The 11,534-nt window shown below is 40.1% G+C and overlaps 1 protein-coding gene across 1 annotated transcript; it reads right to left on the bottom strand.

Moving 5' to 3' along the window:
- Window positions 1-3,491: 3,491 nt before the first annotated feature.
- On the bottom strand, window positions 3,492-9,600 carry LOC128483539 (C-C motif chemokine 20-like). The gene is made up of 4 exons (XM_053459762.1): window positions 9,477-9,600; window positions 6,085-6,190; window positions 5,375-5,470; window positions 3,492-4,141 (listed from the first exon to the last, which is right to left on the bottom strand). Exons 1-4 carry the CDS (start codon window positions 9,547-9,549, stop codon window positions 4,063-4,065), a joined length of 354 nt encoding a protein of 117 aa, XP_053315737.1. The 5' UTR covers window positions 9,550-9,600; the 3' UTR covers window positions 3,492-4,062.
- Window positions 9,601-11,534: the final 1,934 nt, after the last annotated feature.

An 11,534-nucleotide genomic window follows, 5' to 3' on the forward strand; every position in this document is an offset into this window, starting at 1 on the left:
CTTTCAGTATCCAGCTTTTGCAACTGTTACTTAGCCCAAGGACTATAGCAACCTAGAATTTGACAGGCGATAAGAATTATTCGGTGCATCTAGTCTGCCTATTTTAAAGCAGGTTAGGCCCTTTCCAACACAAAAAGGGGGAATTTTTGTTTTTAGCAGGCGTTTCTTTGCCGCACCTTTTTTGTGCAACCCTAATAAGTCACCCCTTGACTGATGAGTCCAAACAGCATCACAGGCACCACTGGGACTTCCCCCTCCTACTGTGGCAAAAACAATGTTTATGCAAGTGCTGATGACGCAAAGTGCCTCGTACATATATTATTTAGTTATTTTGTTTTTCTAGTACTTCCTATGTATTACATTGTTAAGACAAATAAAGCATAAACTCAATCTATACGGTAGAATATTTTGACACACTTCTTTACAATAACATTTAACAACCTATGTCACGTGAGGTTTTGGCTTTTTTGCCGGTAAGTGTTCATCCCCTTTCCCATTTCTATTGTTCCTCTCGCTGATTTGCCTTTTAGAATGCTCTGCTCACTCTGTGATCATATTATTTTAACCATCCTACAATAAACGTTTGAGCATCCCCTTAAAGCAGGAATATTAACGCTGGTAGAGACAACCTGGTGGTGACTTGGTGACTTAAGAATTCCTATATAGGAAATGTAAACGGCACAATCCCAGATGTTTGTCGCGTGCAGCACCTCGGAACCAGCTAATTATGTAGCTCTGCCTTGGGAAGCGTGCATCTTAAGGAGCCGGCATTTACTTCCCTTTGTAGACTAGAACAAGAGTTCATATTAAAAACATGCGTGCAAGTCAATCAGCTCATTCTGTATCTATTCTATTCTTTACTTTATGGGTAATGATATTCTGCCATGTATTTGTCCCCTGTTCTTGGATGTCTTGAACTGATGTATATTTATTTCCTTTATCGTTATATTACCAGTATGTTTTCTGTTAATCTGTTGATACCCCTGTGGGCTCCGTAGGGCACTAATCTGGTAGGGGCGTCATCACCATGAGCTTCCTTATGTTAGCAAGCACATTCATGCAGGAAGGTGGTGTTGGGGACATGGTTTGTCAGTGTTATATAGTACAACACGTTAATATTACTAAAGAATAACTTCTAGAAAGCATGTGGCCATTCAGCAGTACTTAAACATTTTTAAATACGAGAGCTGGGACAGCACCTTTACATCCACTTCCATAACAATAATGCATTCCCTGCTCCATTGACTGTAGGCAGTAAATAGAATGTGATTAGAGAATAGAGCGTGATTAGATTCTAGTACTATGTGTTTACATTGTATGTGATGCAATATGTGTTTGCAATAGGTGATGCAAACATTTCAGTTACTCGGCCTGTGACTTCCATGTAATTTTAGATTTAAACTTGGCAGTGTGCCCTCCACCTTTTATTTACATACAATGTGAATTTAGTACTCTTTAATGATTAATCTCTTAATAATCGAAAGCACTTTAACAAATCACAACATCAATTGAGTCAGATATGAGCAACCAGAAAAAACAGATATAGCCAATCTCTTTAACGCCACGTGAATCAAAGTGTTGAGAAAATCAGAGGTGCATTATTAAAGGTGCTGTTCCACCTATGGCACCAGATATGAACTGTATCACATAAAGAGAAGTAAAGTAACCCTGACTGTCATTTTATTTTTCACCTCCATGTTCCCTGTCACTTAACATACAGTATTAAATCTTTCTTAAGATACTAGAGCTGAGTTCTGATATTCTTCCAAAGCAGATTGACCTCCCAGTCTCCTTTAAACACCACACATGAATAACACCACACTCTAACGCACACTCGCGCTAATACCAACACACACAAACACCTTCAGGGCGAACCTCGGTTTAGGGCTCCTATCTTGAGGGCATGCAATGTCTTATTATGTCACCCCACTAGTCGATTTTAGATAGGCCCTGTTTAATGAATCTAGATCAAACAATGGGACATTGACCCTCCAGGCCAGTCTTCTGAGCCTGACTTCCCTATGCAACACATAGTTTATATAGGTAGATTTCTTATAAATTACATCATAGATGTAACTATACAGTAGCAGGCCCAATGCAGCCAGGAGAAGCTCATTACAGTGTTTACCTCATAATCATACCTTAGAAATGAGAAGACCCTGTGACTCTCCAAATATTAAGTGAAAAAAATGTGTTGTGCAAAAAAGTAAACTTATCTCAGTAGACTTTTTGTGAAAGACTCATCATGATGCCCACGGGGGGTCAGCATGGGCTATAGTGGGCCCTGACTGTTGTGCAGAGGAGGGGTAGGCTTTTTGGCAGGAAATTTGGGGGTGGAGTTGGGGGTAGATTATTTAAGTGGCTTTTTTCCCGGGCTTAGGTACCATTCTTGTGGTTAGCGTGTCCCACCCTCCCTTCCTTTATATTTGTATTCTGGTTTTGGGTTTGTGTTGTTTTGTCACAGTCTGTGGGGCGGCAGCTTGCCAGGTATCCAGGCGGTTAATGTGGTGGTAAGTGAATTGTTGGTAACAACTGATGGGAGGTTCTTGGCTGTCAGTGCTGGGAACGTCAGGGTGGGGGCATCCGGATATGTCCCTTCCTTAAGTGGTATTTGGTTATGACAAGCTTGGTGTGTTTATTGTGTGTATTGTATATATATTTACATGTTGGTGTTTTGAGTCATTGTCCTTAACGCACCTATGTTTATTGTTTCAGGTTCTGGCGTGACAATGACTCTAATAAATAAAATTGTCTGTAGTCTTTTCTTATCCATATTCAATGGTGTGTGGAGTCATTATTGGCGTTAATGGGAGGTTAAGCGGACAGTGGTATGCATGGCCTGGGGTAGTGGGGCAATGCTGGTACTGTGGGCCCCCAATGGACAGCCCCCCTCTAAAAATGCCTGGGGCTCAGTAGACCCAGGAAAATCACTGAGGCTGAGATACAATCAGCAAATATTTCTAAAATTCCTTTTGGGACTGAATCATACCTCCTTTAGATCATAAATCAAAAAAAGAATACTTCACAAAATAACTTACCCAGTAATTGAATTTATTTTTCTCTATTCAAATAAAATATATTGAACATTTTGGAAAATACAAATTCTTCAAATGCTTGAAAAAGCCACCCCACATAAACGATGCAATATGAATCAAGGTACAAAAGAAATGCATTTAGTTTCAGATGAAACCATAAATTGTAACTTTCTAGGGCAATGCGCTATAATATTAAGCATAGTAGTAGTTATTTCATAAAGCTTTAGTCTGCACGTATGTGTATAACACATATGAACACAAACATTCCATACAGTAAATGTATGCTAATCTTCTAGGTATATGCAAAGTACAGAACAGAATAATAAAATCTTACCATTATCTTAGCATGTTAATTGTTATGTAATATCAAATCATATACCGGTGTGTGTGTGTGTGTGTATATATATATATATATATATATATATATATATATATATTAAAGCATTGTAACCATTCATTCTCAAAGGAACAGAATAAGTCTACTGTTCAGTAAACAGTTAATATGATAAAACAAGAATGTAAGAGAAATGGGCACTCAATCACATAAATGACATAATACATAATACCACAAGCAGAGTAGAGGCTATTCGATTTTGTTTTTGGCCTGCGAGGCTGGAGGGTCCGAAATGATCTTGTTGAGTAATGTTCTTTTTCATACATCTGACATTAGGTGAGCATTTATTCCATACTGTTGATGATACCGGATTCCACCATATGCGGCGGAGGATAACAATCACTGCTGAATATTGCTTGCCCATAACTCACAGCACTCTAAACTACTCACAGCTGAAAGTAAATTGTTGCTAGTTTTTGGTTGTTTTTTAATCATTTATCAGAGCACTGGCGATATGACAATTGATGGTGAATAATCAGTGACCGTTCGTGGAAGATGACTCCTGACGTCGTCATGTGTTCTGTGATACTATCGATGGTGGTGGATGTAGGCAGGAATCCGAGATCTCCAGTTAGGATATACATTTTAAATAATATTCTTCCAGGAAATAAATTGCGTAGTCATTTGGTTCATCTAATTATTGAGATTTTGCCTTTCTTTATTTTTAGCCTGCTTGAATTTTTTCCTCTGATTTCTCTTTAGAAGTGGATTTCTGTTAAATTAACATAAAAGTACAATGTTAACAAATGAATAAAATAATGTGTTTGGTACACCGGATAAATACCCGTTGGGCTACTGTCCCACATTGCTCTTGCAGCAGATAGGATGCAAGCAAAAAACTAAAAGGGGAACAGTTTATCCTGTAACTTATACTTCCTTTCATTTGACAATCCGTGTATTTGTTTAAGCGATACTAAGCTTAAATATTAACATTGTTGAACCTGAACTCTACTTCTCTGAATGGTAGGCATTATTTAATAAATGTCCTGTCCTGATGTTATCTCTATTTAAAAAGCTCCCTGAATCAATCAACAACAAGGCAGAGATAAAATCATGCAGTTCTGGAGAAAACAAACTTAAGACACATTTCCCCATAGTATACAAATAGGGTGAGTTTTTTTGCTAGGTATATATTGCTTATTGTAATCCGAACACATTATAAGATTTATAAGGATTTGGGAAATGTGATAGATCAGCTTTTGATTGGCTCCATATTCCCTTGGAATGATAGCGTGTAATGCTATGGGGTCGCTTGGTTCATCCAATATGTTGAATATCGACCATAAGCTAACAGACCAAACAGAATGCAGTCTATATGGCTTACCACTGCTAGAAAATAGAGACAACTGAGCATTCCAAGCATGCCAAGCCAAATAATATGAAGGAAGAATACTTTGTATTTAATGCTGTTACATGGGAAAGTCCACAGAGCGCACTGATCTCCTAGATCCTGATTGGAAACACTCTCTAAAAGTCATTTTACGTGTGTTTGATTTCCCTTTTGCTGAGCATATAGCAGAAAACTAGCCTGACACAACTACAATCATCACCTGATTAGCAGATCTGATCTCCACAAAACCAGGCCGGTCCCTTCTTGCTTTAAGTGTGATGCGGTTGGTTATACTAGAGTAGAAACTGACTGTTGTCTATGATACCATGTATGAGTCTATAGTCTCAAGGTAATAGCTGTTACCAAAAATTACTCTCAAAGAGTAGGTTTCGTGGATGTTGTGCCATCTAAGCAGCCATCCTCCGCTCTGCGGTAGACAGTAATATGCCACTGCAGAGATCAGGATCTCCAACACTATGGCATTTCCATGAAGTGAACCATCTCCCCCCATCCAGTGCCAGCAGGGTGAGAGACGCAGCACAGAGTGAGAGCCTTAAAATAGGCTATCATCACACGTTGCTTTTGGTTTGAAACTGTTTGTATTTTCATACTTACTTCAAGGCTTTCACGGAATCTTTAACCCACTTTTGCTTGGGATTTGCGCAGATATCGATAAACCCGCTGGGACTTGTTTTATAAGCAACTTTAAACCTGAGAGAAGGGAAACAGAAAAGAACAGATCAGCCAGCATACACTACTTGTTCTTTTCAATGACTGATTTCTCTGTGTATTGATGTTGGTTGTATTGGTTAATTATTAGACTTGTTTGGCTTGAAATTATTTATTTATTTTCCAGAAAAAAGAGTTTTGTGAAAAGGCTTAATATATATATATATATATATATATATATATATATATATATATAGATAGATATATATTACACATAAGTAAGCCTTAATATAATAATAATAATAATACAATGTATAATGTTGCATTATTATTAATATAATCTGTATTGTAGAACAACTTTAGTCAATTAAATTCTTGCTTTAATGCCTTGAATTGTTAAACTATTACATAATCACGGGTTAGATGATGCAACAACGAAGATTGCTGTTTACACGTTAATGTAGATCCAGATAAAAAAACAACTGCATATAAATTTGTAATTTTCTAAAAAATCTAAAACTTTGTTAGTTCACTTTATAACAGCGTTCAACACAATTGTCAAAGTGCAATCGGCATTCCTCGAAGTAATTATGTCCCTGAAACCTGATTTTGTATACAAATAGTAGTGCACCGTGTAATTGGCATGGGTAACTCACACAATGGCATCAGTATTGCAAACTTCCGATGATTTCTGGATGTAATAGCTTCTGATAAGTCTCCGGGGGATCTTTTGTTCGCTGTATTTAATACAACAATCAAAAGCTGAAATACAAGATCATATTAGATTATTATCAGATATAATACCTCGTATATAATATCATATTCAGATGTCCAAAAAAATAAATTAATTTCGACATTTCATTTAAGAAATGCCTAATCATTCTGAGCAGCTTAAAACGTTCAAAGATAAAGATGCTAGGACCACGTGAGCAATGAAAACGTACGGTGCCACGCTAAAAAGGCAGCTTTATTTAAATGATCTAAAAGGAGTTTTTTTCACTTCCATTTTTTCCTGCATACATAGGTTTGGTAATTATTAATAATATATAATATATATATATAATAAAGGTATACTTTGTAAATCGCCCAGCAATATTATGCAGAACAATTTACCCTTATGTGCCACCATCAGTTATCTCAGCCAGTTGGCAACTTCCGAATACTTGCACAATATTGTTTGGTAACTTAGCCAGGATTCACAGCTTTTGCAATGCCTGAGTAATCCGATAATGATATAATAAAGACGTTCTTAATCAGGGGAGGGCTGGCAGCCTAAGGCCTGGGGGGCAAGTCTAGTCAACTGGCCCATTGCACCATCAAAGCGGCTGCGAGCGACATTGAAAGCGGCCGTCGTGCGGCAGTCACTCCACCAGTGCCTAATGAAATTAAAGTGGCCGGCGTGCACGCACCGCATGCCTCAGCTCTTTTAAGACGTGGGAAGAGGAGCTGAGGCATGGCCATTGGGTCTGAAAGCCGCATGATGCAGGGGCGTACCTAGAGTATTTGGCACCTGTGGCAGACCCTGTATGTGGCACACCCCCCCCACACACACACACACTTTAAAACTGCATAGTTTCTATGGTTAGGCAAACATTGACAGGGGTACAGCATATCATTATATACTTAGGGATTACGCAGCACCACCGTCAATGTGTGCCTATACACTGAGCCAGACACTGACAACCCCTATCACTATATACTAAGCCAAACATTGATGTGGTGTAGGCTTACCACTTTAGTGACTGGCAAAGTATATAGTAGGGATGCACCGAAATGAAAATTCTGGACTGAAACTAAAAATTCAGCATTCACTTGGCCAAAACAGAAAAAAAACAAACAAAAAAAAAAAAAGCTTTAAAATACTTTATTAAAAGTAACCAAAATTAGACAAAAAAATCAACAATAATATTAACACATATACATATATATATATATATATATATATACACATATATATATAACAACAATCACAATCCTATCATGCCCAGGTTCTAGCATGTGCTGGCTGACTTAGCATGATAGGAGTGTGATTGCTGTTTGCAATTATATATATCAATATATATATATATATATTAATACTGTCATTGAATTATTCTGTCCAATAAAAGTGTTAACACACCGAAGTTGGACCAAAAAATAATTTATAACAGCAGTCGCACTCCTATCATGCCTAGGCAGCCACTACATGCTGGAATCTGGGCATGAAAGGAATGTGATTACGGACTCCCTATGCCAAGCTATCCCCCAACACTTACACATCCATGCTATCTGGAACCCTCATTCACAAACATTCAGCATAACACCCATCACTCTCACACACTTACATTCAGCATAACACCCATCACTCTCACACACTTACATTCAGCATAACACCCATCACTCTCACACACTTACATTCAGCATAACACCCATCACTCTCACACACTTACATTCGGCATAACACCCATCACTCTCACACACTTACATTCAGCATAACACCCATCACTCTTACACTTACATTCAGCATAACACCCATCACTCTCACACACTTACATTCAGCATAACACCCATCACTCTCACACACTTACATTCAGCATAACACCCATCACTCTCACACACTTACATTCAGCATAACACCCATCACTCTCACACTTACATTCAGCATAACACCCATCACTCTCACACACTTACATTCAGCATAACACCCATCACTCTCACACACTTACATTCAGCATAACACCCATCACTCTCACACACTTACATTCAGCATAACACCCATCACTCTCACACACTTACATTTAGCATAACACCCATCACTCTCACACACTTACATTCAGCATAACACCCATCACTCTCACACACTTACATTTAGCATAACACCCATCACTCTCACACACTTACATTCAGCATAACACCCATCACTCTCACACACGTACATTTAGCATAACACCCATCACTCTCACACACTTACATTCAGCATAACAACCATCACTCTAACACACTTACATTCAGCATAACACCCATCACTCTCACACACTTACATTCAGCATAACACCCATCACTCTCACACACTTACTAATCCACTCTCTCCTACCTTTTCTTCTTTCACTCTCACGTTTCCTCTTCCTCCTCTTCTTCTTCTTCTTCTACTACTTCTTCTTCTTCCTGTCCTTCCGGTGCACTGAGCGCGGAAAATGTTGGGCGTGGCTTCAGTGTTGTTGCCGCGCGCACCGAAACGGGAGGGGGCGGTCCGCCCCGGCTGCCGCTCATCTGAGGGGTGCCACCATGCCGGCACGCCTCCAGAAACTGGAGGCGTGCCGGCATGGTGGCACCCCTCAGATGAGCGGCAGCCGGGGCGGACCGCCCCCCTCCCTCCCCCGCCAGGTACGCATGACGGCTCTCTCGCGGCCGCTTAGTTTTTAACTTTGCGGCCGCAGCCGCATTGAATGTCTGTCTGCCGGTCGTCCGTCCGGCCCACCGGCCCGGATTTAGGGCGGCCTGGGGGGCAATTGCCCCCCTGCCCCCCGGCCCAGCCCGCCCCTGTTCTTAATTACGTTACATTAAACCCTCAATTTGGCAGTGAAGGGGTTACGTTTTGCACCCGTTGTACCTTTTTTTTTTAAATTACACCTAATTCACTTATTAATGTCATATAGTACACAGTTTTCTGCGCGCTGCATCTAAAGAGAGAAGCCATGCGATAGAAACATGTAGATGCATAAAGGGATTTAACAAAGTGCAGCAGGGAATTAGAAGAAGAAATGTTAGCCTAACCTACACAACCTAGAGGGTCAGAGGCTTAGAGATAATGGAAGGAGGTTCTTGTGGTAGATAAGTGGAACAGCTTCCTAGCGGAAGTGGTAAAGGCTAATACAGCAAGGGAATTTAAACTTAAATGGGATAGGCATAATGCTATCCTGAATCTAAGATGAGACCAAGGACTGATTAAGGTCTGAATCTTTAAGACAGGAAAAAACTAGACTAGATAGATCATGTTCCGTCAAAATCTTGGTTCCTCTTGCTTTCTGTTGCTGGCAGTAAAGGGTTACCTGTAGACGGGATCACGTACCTTGTGCTGCACACGCAATACACATTGCTAAGAGGAGAACAGGTAACAGGGACATAGTCTTGCTTGGAGTCATTGTTGCAGTGAGGTTCAGGTCTGGAGATCCTCATCATCACACGCGGGTTAATATAGCTGACAGCGACCGGTTCACTCCCTCGGCTTACCTCAGTGCGGAAATTCCCTCTAGCCAAGGCTTCAAGCATGGACACCGTCTGCAATAAACACATGTCCACTTCCTAATCTTTATTGTGAATGGCATTTCCCTATCACAGGAAAAACTGGTTTAACCTCTCGTAACACGACTGTGTGTCTGAATAGAGGAATTTCCCACTACTGAGGGACTGGAGGAATAAATGTTATCATGCATACTGTGCACATATTCTAATAACTTCCAGAGTCAATGAACCTGCATGAAATTAAAAAAAAAACTATAAACAAAATCAAGTCACTTTGCATGTTAAAAGGTTCGCTTGTGTAAATGCAAACTGGTCAGATTAACTTTGGTTGCGGTGCCATATCGGCCATGTTTTCCAGGACACTACTGAATTTTACATGTCGCTGACCAGTGCCTAGTATGTGTTGCCCTGCAGAAGGTGGGATATATAAGTCCATGTATAAAATGACTATGCAGCATAATGTAATATGTAAAATTATGTTTGTCATGGAAAACATGGATGTTACAGTAACACTCAGGGGTGAGTCTAGGATTAATGGTGTATTTCTTAAGCACCCTCCACCTGTAACTAAAACACATGCACATGCTAACATGCAAAGTTGCTCTTATCCCCTTACACATACATACAATATTTATTTTACACATACAAACAATATTTCTCTCACATTTCCCTCACACCAATAACCATTGACTCACCTCTGATACTCTAACACCATACGCTGACACACACACTGCACTAACACACACACTAATGCTAACACCACAAAAACTAACATAACCACACTAACACCATACATTAAAACCCACACACCATACAGTAACACATACACACACACACATGCTAACAGCATACATACACACACGAATGCTAACACCGCATACTCACACATGCAAACACCATAAACGAAAACACACACTCTACCTCCATGCATGGACACACATGGACCATACACTTACACGCATGTTCGCTCTAAAACCATATACTTACACAAAGATACATGCACTCCCACACTAACATCATACGTTTACACATGCGTACATACATAAATACATACAGCCACTCTAAAACCATACACTTACACACATATATATATATTACATACATACGTACATATACAAACACACACACACTCTAACAGCATACACTCAAAATACATATGCACATCTACTCCATAATACACATACATTCATACACACACACACACACTCTTCTCCTATTCTCTGTGTAGCTCACACACTTTTCCCCCTCCTTCTTACCTTTTCTAGATCCACGTCTTCACCACAGCAGGCACTGTCATTTTTTCTCCCCTCGTGTCCCTTTTCTAGGAGTTCAGAATGTTTCTGAGTGCATCCCAGTGTTCTACAGTGTCATTCCCCATTAACCCCTGCGATGCTGCGTTAGATAACGGGAGCGGAAATCCGTAGGTTAAAGGGCCGTGCAAGCGACCAATAGGCTCACTCGCACGGCCGCTTAACTCCTTATGGTACTACCTGACCACTGGTCTCCCTGCTGCAACAGTTGTGTACGAACGACCAATAAAGTCGCTTGTACGGACATTTAGAGCAGGGAGACCAGTGGTCTCTGCCGGACAAGTTGCTGCATTAAATTGCATCCAATAAAGTCGCTTGTACGGACATTTAAACCACTGGTCTCCCTGCTGCAACAGTTAAATGTCCGTACAAGCGACTTTATTGGTCGTTTGTACGGACTTTTCACCAGAAGAGAAGACAGGAACGGATATTCGTGGAATATGAAGATTTTTTTTTTTGACGAGCACGAAGACGAACACGAAGACCCCCCTGGTGCCCAAGTCCAGTAGACATACAAAGTGTTCAGCACAGGTGACGAAGAGTCATGTTGCGCATACTCTGCAACCGGTCGCATC

This window comes from Spea bombifrons, chromosome 3 (genome assembly GCF_027358695.1).
Source record: "Spea bombifrons isolate aSpeBom1 chromosome 3, aSpeBom1.2.pri, whole genome shotgun sequence".
NCBI classification, from domain to species: Eukaryota; Metazoa; Chordata; class Amphibia; order Anura; family Pelobatidae; genus Spea; species Spea bombifrons.

Bases quoted from the DNA above. Each gene is read 5' to 3' on its own strand.
- LOC128483539 (XM_053459762.1), bottom strand. From the start codon at position 9,549: ATGACTCCAAGCAAGACTATGTCCCTGTTACCTGTTCTCCTCTTAGCA. The intron at 5,471-6,084 runs GTGAGTTACCCA...CCCTTCTCTCAG, and splicing joins TGCAATACTGATGCCATTGT to GTTTAAAGTTGCTTATAAAA. The intron at 4,142-5,374 runs GTAAGTATGAAA...TTAATTTAACAG, and splicing joins GATTCCGTGAAAGCCTTGAA to AAATCCACTTCTAAAGAGAA.